This window comes from Salvia miltiorrhiza, chromosome 5 (genome assembly GCF_028751815.1).
Source record: "Salvia miltiorrhiza cultivar Shanhuang (shh) chromosome 5, IMPLAD_Smil_shh, whole genome shotgun sequence".
Lineage (NCBI taxonomy): Eukaryota > Viridiplantae > Streptophyta > Magnoliopsida > Lamiales > Lamiaceae > Salvia > Salvia miltiorrhiza.
In genome coordinates, this window is record NC_080391.1 from 49,571,378 (window position 1) to 49,593,473 (window position 22,096).

The 22,096-nt window shown below is 37.5% G+C and overlaps 1 protein-coding gene across 11 annotated transcripts; it reads left to right on the forward strand.

Moving 5' to 3' along the window:
- The first annotated feature begins 1,053 nt into the window (after positions 1 to 1,053).
- LOC130987149 (SNARE-interacting protein KEULE-like) lies at positions 1,054 to 21,324 on the forward strand. 11 transcript variants are annotated; one of them, XM_057910779.1, is made up of 22 exons: positions 1,054 to 1,343; positions 3,017 to 3,075; positions 3,924 to 4,019; positions 5,634 to 5,712; positions 9,062 to 9,146; positions 9,275 to 9,371; positions 9,474 to 9,506; positions 9,758 to 9,883; positions 9,967 to 10,158; positions 10,247 to 10,330; positions 10,412 to 10,510; positions 10,599 to 10,672; positions 11,559 to 11,655; positions 12,228 to 12,353; positions 12,442 to 12,537; positions 14,228 to 14,266; positions 14,347 to 14,466; positions 14,549 to 14,626; positions 15,304 to 15,500; positions 15,736 to 15,826; positions 15,888 to 15,977; positions 21,074 to 21,324. In XM_057910779.1, exons 1-22 carry the CDS (start codon positions 1,271 to 1,273, stop codon positions 21,125 to 21,127), a joined length of 2,085 nt encoding a protein of 694 aa, XP_057766762.1. In that variant the 5' UTR covers positions 1,054 to 1,270; the 3' UTR covers positions 21,128 to 21,324. The 11 variants fall into 11 exon arrangements, with proteins under 11 accessions (XP_057766762.1, XP_057766761.1, XP_057766764.1 ...); XM_057910778.1 differs by having other exon boundaries at positions 1,056 to 1,343; positions 3,924 to 4,005; positions 5,634 to 5,766; positions 9,062 to 9,112; XM_057910781.1 differs by having other exon boundaries at positions 1,058 to 1,343; positions 3,924 to 4,005; positions 9,062 to 9,112.
- Positions 21,325 to 22,096: the final 772 nt, after the last annotated feature.

Here is a 22,096-nt window from a genome sequence, read left to right on the forward strand (position 1 = left end):
ATAATAATTACTAATCATTTTATTAAATTTCATGCCCAATTAGAGTGACATATTTTGGAGGGTTAATTGTAGTTTATGGCCCGAACTTTTAAGCTATTTGTAAATATGGCCCGAACTTTAAAAATAACAGAAAAATGTCATGGACTTTGTAGTCATTTGTAAAAATGGCCTGAACTTTAGAGTCATTTGTAAAAATGAGATGAACTTTAAAAAATACAAAAAATGACATGAACTTTGAAGTCATTTGTAAAATAGCCAAACTTTAAAGTCATTTGTAAAAATAACATGAGTTTAAAAAAAAAAATACAAAACTAATTTGAACTTTGAAAATTTGTAAAAATGGTCTGAACTTAAAAAAAATCCAAAAAATTCGTATTGTCAATAATATTTTACGAGAGAAAAATTATTTGTACGAGATTAAAATTCTTATGATAAAAGAATTAATTATCATACTTTATTATAAATATTTCAAGTGAATTTATAATTTTTATATAATTTTCACGTCAATGTCAGACTTTCCACGTTGTCATAATTCGAATCCGAAAGTATAAGCTCATGCCATTTTTATACATTTGATAAAAATTGAGTCATTTTTTATATTAATAAAGTTCGTTCCATTATTACAAATGACTTCAAAGTTCATGTCATTTTTTTGTATTTTTTAAAGTTAATGTCATTTTTACAAATGACTCAATTCAGGTAATTTTTTACAAATGATTTCAAAGTTTAGGCTATTTTTTTTTGTATTTTTCAAAGTTCAGGTCATTTTTGTAAATGATTTCAAAGTTTAAGTTATTTTTTTATATTTTTTTAAGTTCAAGCCATATTTACAAACGACTATAAAATTCAGGTCATAAACTACAATTAACCCTATTTTGGACGGGGGAGTATTAATTAAGTTGGAAAGCAAGACCCCATGAAATGAAGAAAAAGTTTGGGGATGCGACCCGCCCGACCCGGATTAGACTAGCATTGGTTCTAGTTCTAGTTCTAGGATAATTCAACAATCAGGGTCGAATAGTCAAACCCACGCAAAACCCGAATGTAAATGCCATTTCTGTCTTCCTTTTTCTTCCCTCAACATCTCTCTTCTCTTTATTTATACAAAATCCATAACCAGAAATCTTCCCTCAAAACATCTCTCTTCTCTCTCTACAATCCACAACCAGAACTCAGGATCAACAACGTAATTTCGGGGCGTTGAATTGATTCATCCCTTAGAGAAGGAAAAAGATAAAGTCACGCTGTTCGAAATTGTAATCTTATCGTCATGTCGATGTCTGATTCCGATACGTCGTCGCAGGGGAGCGAGTACAAGAATTTTCGCCAAATTAGCCGCGATAGTAAGTCAATTTTGCATCGCTGGGTCTCTTTTCTGCGAGCTATATGTATTTCTAAGAGAGTGTGTTGAAATTAGTTGGTTCGTGCGTGTGATTGGGTTGAGTGAGACGCTGTGTGACGGTTAGCGGGATTTATTTTTAGTTATGAAAGACACAAATAGATTGCATAAGCTAAGAGATTTGACTACTTATTTAAAACACATTTGAGCCGTCTTGATTATCTAATTTGTTTCTAGGCTTCAGATACAGATTACATTCCTTTATTACGTGTAGAAACTGTTGATTGCTAAACAAAATATCAGAATTCCGCTCTTTTGATTTTGTTGAGACCAGATTTGTCATAGTTGATTTACTTTATTTGTAAGCTCGGGATCACGAAAGAAAGTGGGCCCAAACCACGGTTTCCATTTTGCTATGTCAGCGATACTTGAAGCAGTCGGTTAGTAACTACTGTAGTTGCGGGTGAGTTATAGCTATGGAACTCTAGGGCTCGTAGATCTTCTGTCGGTCGATTGAGTGTTGAGTAGTTGGTAGAAGAAGTGGGAAGGATGAGTCCTTTTTCCTTCTCGCGAACCGCGGGAGCGCGGTCTACCCTGGCAGGAGATTTGTCAAATACCGGTGATGATTTTGTCATCGGAGCCAGAACTCAGTAGCTCGTAGCTCAGTAACAGGATACCAGGCCGAGAAACCCGGGCAACCACTCCCCTATGTGCCAATCGCTAGCGCATCCAGGGCCCCGGCGCCCCTCTCAGCTGTCAAATCCTGAATAAACTTATAAGATAGCACAATTAATTCCCTTATATTTCTTAATGTGTTGATGCATAGATTCAAGAATATCATTGAGCACCAGAACTCAAAATTTACTGAAGATTCAGTCTGTATCAGTTTTTTCTACTGGTCACTTGTAGAAACTAGTGGGTTGCTATACAAATTCTGATAAAACACCACTAGTAAGATGGCCGGCTTAACCGTCCTCTAGTTTTTACTTTTTAGTGTCTGTTGATGCATAGATTGCAGAATTGAGCATCAGAACTTGAATAGCTTCTGAGCTTTAATCTGTATCAAATTTGTTCTACTGGTCACTTATAGGAACTGTTGATGCTATAAATTTCCTGATAAAACACGAGTAAGATAGCGAATTCAGTCGCCCTATTGTGTGTGTGTGCTTTTTTTTTCCTTTTTCTTCTCCTACATCTATTGATGCATCAGTTAAAGAATACCATTAAGCTCCAGAAGTTAAAAAGCGTCTGAAGCTTCAGTCTGTAAATGTTTCTTTCTACTAACCACTTTTAGAAACAGTTGATTGCTAAACAAATCCTGATAAAAAACCACTGATAAGGTAGGAATTGAATCTTCCTATAGATTTAAGATTTAACTTCTGTTGATCCATACATTAATAACTATCATTGAGCTTCAGTCTGTATCAGCTTTATCCTACTGCACAACATTAGATGATTTTGTAGTTCATATTTTCAGGTCCAGCAATCCAAATTTGCTAATCTTTTATCAGTTTCTTATGACTGGTGTTATGCTTGCTCATGTCATTCTGTAGGTCATAGTTCTATGCAAATCTTTCTTAGTGGTGTTTATTATTGAAGAATTAGCAAGCTGCATTTATGTATATTTTGTCTTCAGTAAGTTCTCTAAAATTGCTAATTTCTGCTATGCATATACAGGATTGTTATATGAAATGCTCCGATCAGCCAAAACAGGCGATTCAAAGTCGAGTTGGAAGGTAGAAAAGAATGATATTTCTCTTACATTGAGAGAGTTGATAAGATTTTAGGTGTGGGTAATTGGGTTGGAGGATTGCTAGGACTTCTCTTCTCCTGTTCTCCATCAATCCTAAGGCCTCAAGTTTTTGTCTTATAGAAATCACAAGAATCTTCTGAAATTTTTCGATATTTATGTGTGCAAGTTCATCAGATTGATATAAAGTATGCAATAGAGGTTGTGTGGTGCATTGAAGGCTTGGGAAAGAAAACAACGTAAAATCATAGGCTCGTTACAATACTGAATCCAACAGAGGCTGTGGTGTGGAGCAGAGGCTTCTGTAGTTAAATTGTACCAAGGGTTTTCATTTATTTCAATTATTTCTTTCCAGTGGTCAATATATTTTGTCATTACAAAAGTATTAATAATTTTTGCTTTTCTATTTTCTGCACTGACCTTTACCCCCTCGCATGCCTCTTGTCTGTGCTCATGATACTAGTCAAATTTTGTTGGCAAAAAGTCCTTTTGACTGAATCATTCAGCATCAATCACCTTAGATGAAACTTTAACTTACTTGATCCAATTTAATTCACAACCTCTTGAGATGTGTTGGTTTTATTGTGCCATTATCACTAACTCTATTGCAGAAAATGTAATCTACCAAATATTTATATTTCCAGGAGAAGCACAAAGTCCTGTTTGACATTTAAAAATAATCATAGGCACAAATTATAATCAAAATTTAGTTGTCAATGAGAAAACATATTTATTTGGGTTGAGATTTCCCTTTGATCTATCATGTGATGCCCCCTTAATACTTAATTTTCTATAAGTTTTGTCACCTCCCTGTTCTGATACCTTGACATGTAGGTACTCATTATGGACAAGTTAACAGTTAAAGTAATGTCTTATGCGTGCAAGATGGCAGATATCACTGAGGAAGGAGTTTCATGTAAGAAATATAAGGCCAGTCTCAGAGAGATATTGTATCTTTCTTCATGTTATACCCGAGACTATTGTTTGCTTTTTGTTGTTCTCTTACATCTCTGTCATTTTATTATCTTTGTACATGGGCATGCCAATATTTTTCATCTTGGATTTATTTATGTGAGTACTTGGAAGTTACTTGCAAAATGTTTCATCAATATGCATCTAATCCCTATAAAACTCAGTGCTCAGATTGTGTGTGAGACCAATAATTAATATTTGATAATCTAATAATCTAATAAGTAATAACAACACGTTAAGAACAACAACAACAACAACAACAACAACAACAACAAAAACAATAATAATAAGATTTAGCAATTGTAAGGTTGATGATCAGTAATCACACAATTTCAGCCAATAATTTGAACAGTGTTTTTATCAATTCTCATCAATGTTGTGAAAAGCTTAAGGCGGGATTGAGGCGTTTTGCCTCGTTGAGGCGAGGCGGTAAGCCTTGAGGCGGGTTGAGGCGTAAGCCTCACACCGAGAAAAAAAAATCATAATAAAATATCTAAATCATGAGTTCATAAGTTTTAAAATAATCAAAATAAAAGCTGAAAAGAGTTCATAAGTTTATGTCTTAAATTTTGGAATTGAACCAAGAGAGGCTGAGAAAGCTGCTGTGAAAATGAGGAGATGGGCGTTGGCTGCTGCTCATTTCTCTTGACTTGTCATGCAAAGTTATTATTTATATTTACTGATACTTGAATATATAATTAAGGTTATATTATAATGGGTTTGAGTGGGCCCATTTTGATAGCAAAATTGCGGCTGACTTTAATAAAATTGCGGCTGACAACAAATTGCAATCTAAAAGAAGGATAGTTTAATACAAATATCATCACCGCCTCATACTAGCCTCTCTAACCGCCTTACTGCCTCAGAGCCTTGAGGCGGCGCCTCAATAAGAAAAGGCGTTCAGTATTGAAAAATCAACAAAAGCGCAATTTTGAAGCGGATTGTGTGATGCCTCGCCTTGAGGCGCGCCTCAAGGCGGCCGCCTCAAGCGATTTTCACAACATTGATTCTCATATGAAAGTTAGTGAATATAAATATTGATTATGAAATTGACAGAACTCAACTTGTTGAAACTTACTTCTTATGAAAGCAATGACTTCAAATCCATATTCTTTTCTACTTAAATTGCTAACAAGATATTTCAGGTATTAAATGTCTCTTCGTGCTAGCAATTTAGTGGGCTATTTGGCTTTAGAATTTACATTCCTGTGCCATTCTCAATACTTATGTAGTTTCTCCAATTTGTGCATTCAATATCTATTCATAAGAACGTCTTCATATGCCTTGTTATGAAAACATAGTCTGATGTATTGTCTGTATGCTTGGACTAATAGAAAAGCTCTGGATGTGTGGTGATCTTTTGGTTCGTGCAGTTTTTATTTGTTATAAGTTGGTGGAAGCATTATGAGTTAGTTTGTCTGGACTCCATGTTTAGTACTCCATAATCTATAACTGTATTTTTTGGGAAAGAAGAAACATGCATTTGATTGATTCCAATTGCAATTCACTGCTTTATAATTTTTATGGAACAAAAGGTATCCTAAAGTAACAATGTTCTCTGCCCTGTCACAGTGGTGGAAGATATACACAAACGAAGACAACCTTTGCCATCCATGGATGCCATATATTTCATCCAACCAACCAAAGAAAAGTATGGGAGTTCACCTTTTTATCATCTGACTTTGGTTTTGGCATCATCCAGATAGTAAGGCTATAGGGCTTGCAAAATAATTTGAACAAGTAAGCCAATGAGCTCAGAGCATCCTTGCATGAAAGTTACTGGACTCTAATAAAGGAAGTCTGTTGACTTCCACAAAAGTTGTTCATCATGTATCAGTTCTCCTTTTTCATTTTCTGGAGATGAATTAACATATTTATGTCGTTTTTGTAGCTTTGTAGTGCATGATTTTCTTAGCAGGAATTATCTGGTGATCTAGAAGTAGGCCGTTTGATGCCATTGTGGTCATGTGGTGCTTGTCTTTCCAGAGAGGATAATCGTTCTGTCTATTTCGGAGAAATCTACCCATTTCTTCCATGTTGTCCTGCCTTTGATCATAATGAATTTGTGCCGCCTTCAATTAGGATAGCAATATGAAAGTTATGGTTGTGAGGGAGCAGAATCACGATATCTTGTTTGTTTAATGATAGTACTGAATTCTAGGTTCAATGATTTTGAAGATATGTAAGTCACAGAACTTTGGCAGCCTTCTAATTTCACTAGTATGAAGTATGATATAGTTGCCCATATATGGAAGATAAATGTGGATTCTAGTTAAAATTATCTTTTACCCTTGATCACATCAAAGACTGCCATGTGATAAGTGTAGCATATGAAAGCAGGAAGGGTTAGGTTACTGAACTTAATTTGGTGTTATGACAGTCAACACATATCATGCATCCTGCTGCAGGGAAAAGCGATGAAAAGCAACTAAGGAATAATCATTGTCCTAAATCCCTGTCAGTAGGTGCACCGCACATTTTAGCTAAATACTCCCTCCGTCCGCCAAGATTATGTCACAATTACTATATCGGGCGTCCGCCAAAATTATGTCACTTTCCTTTTATGGCAATGGTCCCACCATCCTCTTTAATATTTTATCCTTACTAACACTCTTTATTTACAAAAAAACCACTCAAAATTCAATCTCAACCACTCATCTCATAAAGTGGTGGGACCCTTTCTCCACTACATCAAAATCATCACCAATTTTATTAAATCCCGTGCCCAAGCAAATTGCCATAATCTTGGCGGACGGAGGGAGTAGTAAAGAGCACCAATATTGAGGTGCGCACTTTGTGCGTGTGAATAAGACATGCAACCTCCTTGCATTTAATTACAATATGTTTATATAGAAAGAGATTTTTCTCTCAAATTGAGAGACTTCTACAAATTTCAATTTGATATTTTTTGTCATCAATCACGACACGGAGAATGCAATGATGTTAGGAGTATTATGTAAATGGAAGGTTCTACGGTAGTGTTTATGATAGTAGGGGTAAGAAGTGCAATGATGTTAGCCTGACAGTAGGGGTAAGAAGTGGTAAATGTAAGACTCTTCTAGGGTATGTGATCTATCATACGTGACGGCTTGAAGTGGTATTTGTTTCTCCTACCGAAAAAAAAAATGTAGCTGGTCACCTGTGTGCGTGTTGTGTTGGCCTAACAGTAGAGTGGTTAATTAATGTCTGAGGCCAAAGGTCTCAGGTTCGAGTCCAGTCTCTTAAGATATTTGTTTCTCCTACCAAAAAAAAAATGTAGCCGGTCACCTATGAAGTTATGCTTCATTCTATATCTTACATATTTTATTTGAGCCTTATTTGACATTCACAAAATTATAAACTCATTTTTGCTGTATTATATGGACCATAATGAATCATATGTGACAATGGTGGTGAAACATCTGGGGGGGTCTTGATGTTCAAGGACATTAAGGTGAAAATCAAGATGCTTTTGTTAGCTGTATGTCTGCTGTGTTTATATGGGGGTATGTGGCTATACATTCTAATACACCTCTGCGTGCTAATGATGATTACCATTCAAGAATATAAAGTACCACTCTAGGAATCCAAAATTGCTGATGCTGAAAAAGAAAGTATTATTTCCTGAATAATTTGTCCTCTTTGGATTAAGAGGTCTATTGTAGGATAAGGTCTTCTGGTATCATAAGATAATAATTTTTATAAGGATCTTACTTGTCATTTTTTCAACTTTATATAGTCAAGTTCCATTTAGGTGTAGTTTTTCCTTCTTGAGAATGTATCTGCTATATATTTAGAAATACATGTCGAATTCTTGGTTGATTTAATTTTACTGGGATCTTTGCTGTTGCCTATATTATGGATAGATCAAAGATTGATTTGATTCTTGCTATATCGGCAATTGCTTATTACAATGTAAACTCATAGAAGAATCAACACATATGGAATCGAACATAAATATGTTAGCTTGATCAACCTATGAGCTTATGAAGTTGTAGGGGTATCTCTACTCAAACAAAAGCTGAGGAAAATATTTCACCTGCATCATTTCACTTTTTCTTTCCTTTTCTCACTTCTTGTTCTCAATTTTAAGGGTTATGTGATGTGATGCCCTAGATATGATGGTCAATATAATTTTTTAGGGTGAAAATCCTGAAACAGACCAGGTAAGAAACTAATCACTCTTTAGCTAGGCATGAAAAAACTGGGAATATAATTTCTTTTAGATAAGCAGGAGTTAGAAACTCCTCTTATATGCCAACTGGGGCAAGGCCCGTTGACATGGTAAAAATGCAAAGAGCTTGTGTATCCTAAACAAGCTTCAGACCTTTCATTCCTTGCTTAAAGCTGCCAAGATGTCAAATTCTTTTATATTGCTCTTGTAATATGACCTATGTACAAAGAGCTTCGAGGTTGCATTTTGCACCCACTAATCAGTCAATTTTTATGATCATAATATGTTTTTCTCTACCTTTACCACTATCTACTTGCCCAATGTAGCGCTGCATTGTTGTTTACACGTGTAAAAAGTTTTTACATGGGCTATTTGGAGGTTGCCCAAGTTTGAAGATCATATCTACACTGGAACTGTTTTTAGGAGAGATATGTGATATAGGCCAAATTTGATCCTTTGCTTGGCCCTTCACAAATTGCTCTCTTATTCATTGAATTTGGATGACTAATGTACTTTAGCAACATTGCTAGGAAAAATACTCAAGTGGTTTTATTTATTTGCATTTTGTGGTTGAATGCTGTGAGAGCCTTATATGCCAAAGCTCAGCAGTTCAAGCATGGGGAGGGTTGTTAAAAACTTGCTCTTTGAAATTTCAGACATTTTGATTCTGATTACACAATTAATGCTGTGGGTGCTAGCATAGTGCGTAGAGCCCTTCAACTCAAATTTTCCTTCTAAATTTGTCTTTTCTGTTTTTGTTTATAAAGTTTTTTTTGATAAATAATGTCTCTTGTTCCTTATATGCCTCTCATTCTGGTTCTTATCCTTCATTTTCTTGATGCTGCAGCATTGTTATCTTCCTTTCTGATATGTCTGGAAGATCGCCATTGTACAGAAAGTATGTCAAATGTTCTATCCTTTCTTTTTTTTAGGTGATCCTCTACAATTTTATGGAATCCTTCCGACTTACATTTCCAGTGTTATCTATGGCTATTGCGGTAGAAAAAATAATTGGGCTCATCATCTCTGTTTTATCTACTTTTTTTTTTCCTGCCATTAGGGCATTTGTATTCTTCAGTTCACCTGTTTCCCGTGAATTGGTTGCCCAAATAAAGAAGGATGGAAGTGTTTTATCTCGCATTGGTGCCTTAAGAGAGGTTAACTGTCTCTTGTCCTTTTCTTTTCTATCTCTATGTCCATACACATTATACTAAACGTAGATCTAGTATTTATTCTTATTTTGAATCTGAATTTTACAGATGAACTTGGAGTATTTCGCCATAGATAGCCAGGTATATAATCCTTTAGACATTTATGTGGAAGTTCTTGTATCTAGCATTCCCATCATCATTTTACTACTCGCAAGAAAAAAAAAGTTTATTCTGATTTAGTTGAATGGTTTGATAACCAAAGATGTAAAATAAGTTCTTCTATATCAGAGGGTGACCGTTCAGATTTGTGTATTTCAAACTGTTCCTGCTGCATGGTGCTAATGTCAACAATAAATCCAATGGATTCTTTTAACAATTGTCTAATACTTCAGGGTTTCATCACTGACAATGAGAGAGCCCTTGAGGATCTCTTCGGGGATGAAGAAAGCTCTCGCAGAGGTGATGCATGTTTGAATGTGATGGGGACACGAATAGCTACAGTATTTGCTTCTTTGAGGGTATGTCATCTGAAGCCCTATAATGTTGCCTATAGCATTAGCAATTTCAGAGTGAAGACCTCTATTGTATTGTGATGTGACAGGAGTTTCCATATGTGCGTTACCGTGCTGCTAAATCCCTTGACCCTACTACAATGACTACTTTTCGTGATTTAATTCCTACAAAGCTTGCTGCTTCTGTTTGGAACAATCTGATGAAATATAAAGCCAACCTTCCTAATTTTCCCCAGTTAGAGACATGCGAGCTGCTTATCTTAGATAGATCAGTAGACCAGGTTTGTAGCTATTCCTGCCCAAAATCTCAAATACTCGAGAGTTCCAGTTTACTTTTTCTTGTTTGACATACTTACGTTTCATGTTCAGATTGCTCCGATTATACATGAATGGACATATGATGCCATGTGCCGTGATTTACTAAATATGGATGGAAATAAATACGTCCATGAGGTAGTGTCTCTGAGATCTTACCAGTGTGTTTTATGAAAATTTGAAAGTTCCTCAGCAATGTTAAGTAATCTTATTGTTCAGGTTCCAAGCAAGACAGGTGGTCGCCCAGAGAAGAAGGAGGTTCTTTTGGAGGATCATGATCCTATCTGGTTAGAGCTCCGACATGCACATATAGCTGATGTACGTATGGAGAATCCTCCTATATTTTTAGTGATAAGTTTTGAGGAGATTTGACTCAATTGCTATATTTACTTTAATTAATTATCAGGCAAGTGAGCGGCTGCATGAGAAAATGACAAACTTCGTATCTAAAAATAAGGCTGCACAAATTCATGGTTCAAGGTTGGTTAGTTATGTATAATATATATTTTGGTTGCTTCCTGAAAAAACTTGATCCATAGAACCTATGTCAACTCTTAATTTGAAATAGCCTTAGATTAGACAATTTGCTTGTTGGTGAGTTAGATATGTAATCTCTCAACTTGTCTTTAAATATATATTAGATATTAGATATCTTACTAGTTTACAAAGGACTTGTAACCTATATCCTGACTGTTTCTTTATTTTTTTTTAATGGTGTAAAGATATAGCTATACTTTGGTCTTGGTAGTTATTTAAATGCATAATATCTAAGGCTATTGTTAGTGTTCAGTTGATTAGCTAGGATTTAACCTTAATAATTTTATTTGTACATGATGGATTCGCAATGATGTAGTTTTATATCAATTGGAACTGTTAGCCTCCGTCACCTTGTTAGACCGTCCCACGCTCTTTCCTTCTCAATTTGAATGTGGATGTAAATTGTCTTGGAGCTTTGGGTTGGGTTGAAGAGCTGAAGGTTTTACATATCTCTGTTTTTCTAATTAAGATGTCTGTGCGTGTGTCTGTGTTTTTTGAGAGGTTGTCATGCACTTAAAGTTGTATCAAGTGTAGCAGGACATAATGCTTCACTGAGACTTTGAACCATCCAAGTATCACAAAAGTGAAGTATGATTGTGACTATCAATTTGGAATGGCGAAGTCTTAACAAATTGTCAACTATGTGGTCTTAGTTTCATGGACGCTCAATTATATGGCTATATCTAGATGTATACCTAAAACAACTTTAATAATCCCAAAAGTTCTTGTCTCACCTTTTCCTGCTTCTGTATTGTAGTAATGAACAAAAATATGTATGTCCTGCTAGTCCTGGTATAATGTGTATCTAATATGTAAGTTAAATATGCAGATCTGGTGGTGAATTGTCTACTCGGGACTTGCAAAAGATGGTTCAAGCTTTGCCTCAATATAGTGAGCAAATTGAAAAGCTATCCCTCCATGTTGATGTGAGTCTAAGTGTATTTTTGGCTGAAACTTATAATGCTTTGCTTGACCATGTTGTCATAATAAGAGGTATTTTTTAACCATCTGCTAAGGTATTATCTTGAAAGATAGTTATGCTATATATTTAACCATGTTCTTTCATAGTCATTCAAGCCTACATGTAAAAATGACTTGGGCAGAAAATGTTGCTAATGCTTACTGGTTAAAGCTAAATGGCATTTGTTTACTCGTTTGATTGCAATTTAAAGCTTAACAGAGAAATATTCTAATCAGGGTACTGGAGAAGCGAATAAGTTACACAAAGCTTGAGTTAAGATATCATACAATGCTTGTGAGTCCATCAGTTGATACATAGATGGAATAATTCCTTTTCATAGCAAGACACCTTTGATCAACTCCAAAAATTATGAGTCACTTATTAAATATTATATTTGTTCTGCTTGTGCTGGATAAGCTTGAGTATTAAAGATTATTGTCGAATAAACGTAAGCAGCAGATCTGTATATTGACTTAAAAAATAGCTAACTATTTCTATTTTGTTTCTGGCTCGAGTAGTTTCTAATGTGTTCTTCAGATTGCAGGAAAAATTAACAAAATTATCAGGGAATCTGGGCTTAAAGATGTTGGTAAACTAGAGCAGGATCTTGTTTTTGGAGATGCAGGAACCAAGGATATTATTAATTTTCTTAGAACAAAAGAGGTGAGTGGTGTTTTTACTTTGCGCTGAAAAGGTGAAGAAGCTTATCTGTTGTTGACGGATGTAATTTATAATGGTCAATTGTTGGCAGGATGTATCGCGTGAAAATAAATTGCGATTATTGATGATTTATGCTGCTGTATATCCTGAGAAGTTTGATGATGATAAAATCTCAAAACTAATGGAGGTTAGTGCCAAAATTTAATTTTAATGTTATCAGTCGAAGGGCCGTGGCATGTGCCTCATAACCTTGCGAGTTGACTCATAACCTTGCGAGTGTCAACTCTTAATTCTTGTTAATCTTAACTGCAGGTCCAGTGGTTGTTAATACTTTAGGTGATGTCAACTGTGCTAAAAAAATTTAAATAGCCGTTATAGAGAAAGGATTATATTCACTACTTCTTTTAGAATATGCTTTTTCTTGCCCTTACCATTTACCCTTGTTTAGTCAATCTAAACCCTGATACGGTACTGCATAACTCATGTAAACAGTTATGTAAAACGCTCCCCCATACCAAATCATCTAAATTCCTGTACTCCTACAGTCCTACTGTCCAATAAGCACCCCTCTTTTGTAAACTTTCCAACCACCTGATCCACCTTTGTGTAAAACCCCCATCCCCAACCGTGATAGCACACTATTGAGTCTTATCTTTATTTTTATGTATCATTATTTTTAATTAGTCTTTTTGTTAGTACACTATTTTAGTTGGACTAGAAGCCCATACACTATGCATGGGCATATTGGAGTTTGTTTTATTTTTGGTTTATTTATAGTTCAGTTTTTGGTAGGAGCCAATCACTTTGACATCAGAGTAGTTTGTTGCAGCATGTTGGCTGTAGGCCTCTGTGGAGGAGTTTTATCTTTCAATATTTATTTGTTCGGTTCTTGCGTTCATTCTGTTCCTTTGTATTTGTTCTGTTCTCTGCGTTATCTCCATTTTTACTCTATCAACCCGCCACTTGTTTAAACATGCTCACACCCACTGCACTTGTAAACACCTCCAAACTACACCCTTTCATGCAAACTTGCACCCCACCCCTCCCCTCATGCAACTCCCAATTATCCCCAACTAAATTATGTAGCATGATGCACAACCTTTCACAAAACCCCTCAGTAAAGTTGCGATCCTTCGTGTAATATTCTTTTTCTTTTCTAAATTTTATTCACCAAAAACACTTGCAACGAAGGGATGACATGGTCTATTGAGTTCATGTTCACATGATATGTATTACATGTGTCGGTCATGTTTAGACTATGAGGAATATGCATGAGGAGTATTGCATGTTTTCTACATAAACATGCGTTTCTTTGACATGAAAGAAGTCCGGTGACCCTAGAGCCCCAGGGATGCGCCCTGATGGTATAATTTGCCTTCCCGAACCAAAGATGGTGGATTGGTGTTTCTTAATAAGGATCTTTTAGACCTTAAAGGGCTAAAAAGTTCACTTTCATAATTCATATGTGGATGGCTGAAAAATGCATATAACTTTTCTAGTTTGCTAAACCTGGCAATTTTACTGCTTTTTCTATCTTAACCTTGATCAATTTAGTACATTCCATAATTTTCTGGTAAGTCACCTGGAATCATGATACAACTGTAGAACCAACCACTACCTCAAAGATGATTTGTACCATCTTTCTCACTATCCACATCTCAAAGATCAAGAATTAGTCATGAAAAAATCATGCCGTTACTTTGAGAGACCTACTTTTAGTCCACCTTGTTTCAACTGTTGAAAAGCATTAGGAAGGATGAAGTAGTGCTGGCTGCTTCAAATTCTCCCCTTTGGCCCAAGATGCTATGCAATATTTTGCTTTAATCTTTTAGATTCTTGCCACTCACTTGTTCTTTTTTTATTATTTTACTTAACAGGCAGGCTGTATGTTTTTAAGTCTAAATACCTTCCTTGAGGTGGTTCTTGTGGCTGCAGCAATTAAGCAATTTGGTAAAGCTGTAATATGAAAACTAATATCATGTTGCACAAAATGCAGCTGGCTAGACTACCACCAGATGATACAACAGCTATTTATAATATGAGATTGCTTGAATCATCATCCGATCACAAAAAGAGCTCAATTGTACCATTTTCTCTTAAGTTTGATGTCCACAAGGTAGTGAATGCAAAAGGGATTGTGCTATATTAGCTATGCATCTGAGAGTAGAGTTAATTTTTCATTTTTTCCATGTTTGCAGAAGAAGCACGCTGCCCGAAAAGACAGACCTGGTGAAGAAGTGACTTGGCAATTATCACGTTTTTACCCTGTTATCGAGGTAAAACTACAAATTATGACTTTGTGATGTTGGGGAGATGTATGGTATCTCTAGCTCTTAGATGATATTAGATGAGCAATTCAGCTGAAGCTCAAAAGGAGATATGAATGTCACTGTTTTTCTGTGAAGAAGCTAATCAATAAAACAATTATAGGAATCTATCTCTCTTTTGAGCTGTCTATAGGAAAAAGGAACCATCATTCTTGCTACCTTAAAAATTTACCTCAGCCAGATTATACTGCTACTGAATGAGCTTAAAAAAATCCATCAAGTCATATGGCAACCTGCTCATGCGATTGTATTTCAAATGTTCTTGTTTGAGACTAATATGTTGAATTGTTTTTTTTCTTTTTTTCTTTTTTTGTCCCATTAATATTCTGAACAGTCTATGTACTATAGTCCAGGGCCATGAATGGTTGACATCTTTTATAATAATCATGTTTAAAGTTTGTAAAGAAATAAAGACCTTACCCAGTCATGATCTGGTGGCTTGAATTAAAAATTTCGACAAAGTTCATCATATTGTAGAGGCCCATTTAAATTTTCACTTTTAAGGATGGTTTCTGTACACATTATGAGGTGTCTCGTGATGAAAACTAGTGGTAACACTTGTCGGAGTGCCATGTAAAGTCTAATGTATGTATTGTCCTACCTAACTGGTTCCTGTTGCCTTGCAGGAGCTTGTGGAAAAACTTAGTAAAGGCGAACTACCTAGGAATGATTATCCATGTATGAATGAACCTAGTCCAACTATTCATGGACCCTCTCAGGCTGCAGCAGTAAGGTCAGGTAACATTCCAACGCCTCATTCAAAGAGATCAAGAAGAACAGCAACATGGGCTCGTCCGCGAAGCTCTGATGATGGGTATTCAAGGTATCTATCGAGGCTTGCTTTTGTTATTTGACTCTCTATTTATCTCTCGTGGTTATTGCAACATAAAATTTAGCTTTATCAGGGTCTTTGAAAATGTCTAATGCTATATCTTTTTACGTTCAACATGCTTGTGCATTTAGTCTCTTAACTTATCTTTTCCATGTACTCTACCTGTTGCTTGCCCATCATTTCACCTTGAAATAATATTGTGTCTTCGTCTATTTGTTTCTTGTAGTGATTCAATTTTAAGGCACGCTTCTAGTGATTTCAAGAAGATGGGTCAGCGGATTTTTGTGTTTATTGTTGGTGGGGCAACACGTTCTGAGGTAATATTTAAGTTGTGCTCTGTGTGTATGTGTCTTGTTTCTAAAATTTGTTTCTCTGCAGTTACGAGCTTGTCATAAATTATCAGCAAAGTTGCAAAGAGAAATTGTTCTAGGATCATCCAGTCTCGATGATCCCCCACAATTTATTACGGTAAAAGACTTCATTCTTTTCTACTATCTATGCATATCATCTCCTTTATTTTGCATTCATCTAGAAGGTGCATTAAACTGACTCCTAGGTCTGGTGTTTAATCCTGAGATGAGTCCTGTAGAGTGGCTATGCTTTGTTCGTAGAACTGGATAACCTATATGCTAGGAACGTACATGGGATTGAATTCACAACATAAGTTGCGTGATTGTATGTGTTCATTATTCATGAATTCTATTTGATAGAGTAAAGGTCGAAGATGAACTGAAAATGGAAGGATTATATAAACTGAACTCCTCAAACGAGGCCAACAGCGAGAAGCAACTCACAAATATGTTTTAATTCTGATAAACCTACTCACACGATGAAAACTCCATTAAATAATTGAAAGAAACCCTACACCCACGTACAGGCCTTGACCCCAAAACATAACAAAAGCAAATAATAAATAAATAACAAAAAAAACTAATCATTATCTGCCACCGCTCTCTGTCCTCCAACATATGAGCGCCACTGCCTGCTAACAATAGCCTCCCTGCCCGAAACAGCCTTGTCCTCAAGGCGGAAGGTAGGAAATTGACCTCAAACATATGCAACGTCCATCCATGTAGCCTCATCAACCGGTAACCCTTCCCACTTAAGTAACACCTGCTCAACACTAGTACCATCGCTGCACCAAGCAAATTTGCAGCACCTTTTCCGGAACAAAGAAATGGTCCATCGAGAGCAAATCCTACGGCAAAGTTGGAGAAGTTGTAGCAGACACAATTTCCTTCTTCGAAAGGGACACATGGAAGACGGGGTGCACTCAACAGTCCGGGGGAAGTTTCAGTCCATATGCCACGAGACCGACACAACCTTCAATCTTAAACTGCCCAAAACAACGGGAGCAAGCTTCTGATTCACAGCTGAATATAGTGTAGATTGACGGTATGGACGGAATTTCAGATAAACCAAATCACCAACCTGAAATTCCACATCGCGGAGATGTTTATTCGCCTCACAAACCATCCTTTCTTGCGTGTGCTGCAAATGGAACCTAAGCTGAGAAGGAATCCCGTCCTGAGTATGTATCAGCTAATGCTTGAACCTGATCTTCGCCAGGCAAAAATGGCTAGAGCGTCAGGGCGGGGTGGTCTGCCAGAGACAACCTCAAAAGGTGTGGTACCCCCAGCCATATGAAAACCAGTATTGTAACAAAATTCTGCCCATGATAGCCACTTACTCCACTACTTCGGCCTTTCAGAAATAAAACAACGAAGATAAGTTTCTAAGCACCTATTTAGCACCTCCGTCTGACCATCGGTCTCAGGATGATGGGCTGAGCTCATATGAAGTTTCGTACCCGCCGTCTCAAATAACTTCTTCCAAAAGGAACTGAGAAATACTGGATCCCTATTTGACACAATTGAATCTGGAATGCCATGAAGGCGAACAACTTCCTTTGCAAACAGCTCGGCAACACACCCGTGTGGTGAGAGGATGTTGTAAAGGTGAAAAATGACCATACTTGGAAAAGTGATCCACCACGACCAAAACACAATGAACCTCCGCTGACCCAATGATGAAATCTAAGCTGACTTCTTCCCATATGGCAGTGGGAATGGGTAAGGGATTCAGGAGGCCTGCAGGGGACATGGTCTCATATTTATCGTGTTGACATGTTTCACAAGCAGCGACAAACTGCATCACGTGCCGCATCATACCGGGCTAGTATACATTAGCAGCTAACCTTCTGTAGGTTTGGTAGGCACCCGAGTGTGCACCAGTTGGGGTCAAATGGGACTCCTTTAGTGGTGTTTCGGAATCCAATGTGATGTGGGAGGCAAGATAGGCGTCCTTTGTAAAAGAGACAATGCGCAAGGGAGTAGTTCGTCGGACCTGGTTGTCCTGCCTCAAGAGATGAATAATTTCAGATAAATTCAGTTCCGCCTGGACGTCATGCTGTAGTCCTGCCCAATCAAACCACCTGGTTAGAGAAATGGCTGTCAATTCAGCCTCCTCGTCACAGTGGAACAAGGCACACGCTGCACGATTCAGATTGCCTTATATACAATTGTAAAGTGTAGCCTAACAATTTTGCAGCCCAATTCTGCTGTGCTGGAGTAGTTAGCTTCTGTGATAGGAGGTGGTGCAAGCTTCTCTGGGTAGTGCCACAAAACAACGACGAAGGAGATAGGGGCGCCAATGCTGAACAGAAAGTGATAAGAGGCGTGTAGAGAAATAAGAACTAAATTTACTGAACGAAATCCTCAACCGAGGCCTACAGCAAGCCGCAAAATCCAATGATTTTCCAATGATCAATAAAATACTCAATTACCAATTATAAATACTAAACCCTACCCTAATAAAGCCCATGCACACATGTTGGGCCAGACTAACAATAATAATAACTGAAATAGGGAAATAAGAAATATTAACTAATTCAATAATTAACAACTCCACGCTTGCCACGAGTATACACAATCCACAGCCGCTGCACGCTATCGGAAAGCGCTAAGGCCATTAATTTCTTTTCGTACGCTGATTTGGAAAGCAGTTGACTTGACAGAGTCTTACTAAAATAAGCGATAGGCAGCCCATTCTGCATAAGGAGCTAAGGACGGCCCCAAGGTCCCAGCCCGAAGCATCACATTCTACCACGAAATCTTGAGTAGGCCAACATAAGACTGCCGAAACTTTGAATGGGTCCATTTGAACACCTTTACTGTAGACGAGGTGTCCCAAATAATCGACCTCGAGTGCACCCAACATACATTTTTTTGTATTAATGACCAAGGAATGGTCATGGAGAGCTTGCAACACATGTCGAAGATGATCCAAATGTGCGGTCCAAGGACTGTAGATCAAAATGTCATCGAAGAAAACTAGGATGAACAGCCTTAGATACTATATAAAAATCACGTTCATGAGGCTATGGAAGGTAGCTACAGCATTGGTGAGGTCGAATGGCATCACAAAGGCTTCGTAGTGGGCGGAGTGAGTTCTGAATGCCGTTTGGGGGATGTCATCTGCGTCCACACAAATTTGGTCGAGGAGGAGGTACGCCCACAGGCGGAGTACTAACTGCCGAAAAACCCGAACAATTCGGTTAGCTCCTGTTTGGCGGTGTCGGTAAGACTGCCTGACATTTCGAACGTCAACTGGCAATCTAAGATCCACAGCAGCCAGGTTGATCCCCCAGGTGAGGGTGTCGCTGCTCGTGAAGGGCACTCCGCCGAATAAGGGAACTGTCACAATGCAAGTGCTGTTGCTTGCCATGAACAGAGAATTCCATAGTATTTGTTGCCCAGTTGGCGCAGGTATCACCCAAAGAAGCCAACCAAGAAACACCCAAGATCAAATCAACATTAGTAAGTATAAAAACATAACAGTTGATGTGAAAAATTTCATCATTCAAACGAACAGGACATCCTTAAACATCCACCCAGCCGTAACTTGAGTGCCGTCTCCCAAGATAATGGAGGAAGTAGCGGCATGATCGATGGGCAATTTCAGCTGTTTATCCATCCAATTCGAGGGGAAACAGCGCCTCGACCGCTGTCGACCATAGTTAGGAGGCGAGTATCCACAACAAGAGCAAAGAACTTCATGGTCTTGTCCATCGAATCCAAACGAGGTCAGCTCAGAAAGTTGGAGCTGTTGGAGGGTGACTGCATCCTCAGAAGGCTGTGAATTCTGCTCACTCGATAGGAGGTCATGTTGGGTGTGACGTCGGTCTCAGAATCCTCCAAGTCATTGCACAAGAGGATGTTCAACGTCTTAGGGGGGCAGAGATGAAGGGATCTGATACACACGCCGCAATGGAAACATGTGCTGGCAGCAAGATGTTTCTGAATCTCTGATTGAGGCAATTTGCGAAAGTTCATTGCCTTGCAAAAAAGTTTTCGTGGCAGCAGTGGTGGTCGAATTGGAAGACAATGAAGCCAAGGTCGGAGGACTGTCCGTGCTGCACTGAGGGTGCACAGGGCGCGGCGTCTGTACCAGAATAGGTGTAACACGATTTGAAAACACGGCTGGAGTAGAAGGTTGTTCGCAGCGCTGCCGCTGCTCGTACTGCTGAGGGATAATCATTGAGGGCATTGTCCTGTATCCGTTCACATATTGAACGCTTTATGCCATCCAAAAAGCAGCCCAACATTTGTTCATGAGAGAGGCCTCGTAGGTGTTGAGCGTAGTGGTATCTCCAAATCGCTCCAATAATGCTTGGGGTAAACTGCTTCCACTCAGGATTTGGGTTCTGACACAGGAGCAGTTGCAACTAAGACATAGCCACACCAGACAGCTATAATGACGAGCTGGAACTTCTGATCTGCAGCAACGTGGTGAATGAGAAAAGATTGATTAGGCCCTAGTGATCCAGCCACCGGGTTAGAACAATCGAAAACAGGCAGATCCGATTTCTGAAGCAGAATTGTATTATCCTCTTACCAGGAGTTGGTTGCGTTTTCGCGACGATGAGGTCGGGGTGAGGTTTGTCCGGAATAATCAGCTGCTTCTCGGTATTGGAGACAGCGGCCAATATGGTGGCTAACTGAGTTTTGACGATGAAATGGTTGGATTCGTTCACGTGAGCGAAGTCTGCAAGTCCAAACCCCCTTCTCTAAGTGCTCGAGGTGAACTTTGGTGCTCCTCGTCGTAGTTACCATGGGAGGTCAGACCAATTAATAGAGTAAAGGTGGAAGACGAATTGAGAATAGAAAAATAATATAAACTGAACTCCTGAAATGAGGGCAACAGCGAGAAGCTGCTCACAAATATGTGTGTATTCTCTATATTGTTGGCTGGAAGGCAAAAATTTAGTTGTGCATTATGCATCTTTAGCCTTCATGTGTCCCTATATTTGGGTTCTTTTACTTAAATATTGTGAACTAGCACACTGATCCTAACATATTAATGTGCTCTGATGGTTAAGATAGCATGTTTAAATATATTTGACAACGATGTGCAACTCAGTTGGCAAGACTTCTCCTCCAACCATTATGTTTAGGGTGTTCAAGTTACCACGTAGAGAAAATAGGGAATTATTGATCTTAATTTTTTTTAAAACAACCAAAAAAACTAGCAAAGTGATCGCCTTGTAATTCTCTCTTTTACAGAAGCTGAAGTTGTTGAATGCAAACGAGTTGTCATTGGATGATCTCCAGATCTAGATATTTAGGGTGCTGAAGCTGGATAATCATATAACATGGTATCATGCTGTATTCCATTATACTTTATTTTCTCTCACCGTGTACAGTTGTGTTGTAATTTATTTGTTGAGGCTTTCTGGAAATCCATGGTGTGATACTCTGTAAGTATACTTTTTTTTTTTCGCGCTAGAGTGGAAATTTTTTCCAGTTTCTGATTACCTTTGCACGTAGCTGATTCTTTGCTTCACATCACCACCAAGACCCCCTTACGCACAGGCACACACACGCACACAATTGTCCTAAGTGTCCAATTTTTTTTTAATAAATCACGGTAGATTCGAATCCAAGATCTATGGCATTGGGCATTTAATCACTCTATTGCTAGGCCAATAAATGCACTCAAGTGTCTTTTTTGTTCATTTAGGGTGTGCTTCTATTTGACAACAAAGAGTGAAAAACGTATATTCACTTTTTTTTACACTGATTTCACATGTTCTATAGGGTGCTCAGGATTGGAATTGTTTCCTATAAGCTATTTATTTTCCCCTCTTTTTTCATTCCAATTTATGATAAGCATTGATGAGATAATATTTTTTTTCCTATTTTAGATTTTTTTTTTCCAACCTAGTTAACATCCGATAAAAAAATGTAGGGATATTAAAATGTGATAAAATTGTCTCATCTTTTCCTATTTCTCATTTTATTAATGATAATTTTACAACAAAAAAGAAATGCACCCTTAACCATTGAAAGTGTCAAAAGACTCAAAACATTATATTTTATGCAAATAATTATTTTTAACAATTTTCTTATCCTATATATGTAACTAGAAATACATGATTACTAATGGTTTCTTGTTTCTGCTTCTTTAATTCCCCAATCCCTTTTATTAAAAGCTAAAATTTTGTGTCATTCGGGTATAAAAATATATAATGCATTTGCTTCTATTAGAATTCATTAATTTTAATTTCAAATTTATTAATTTTAGTT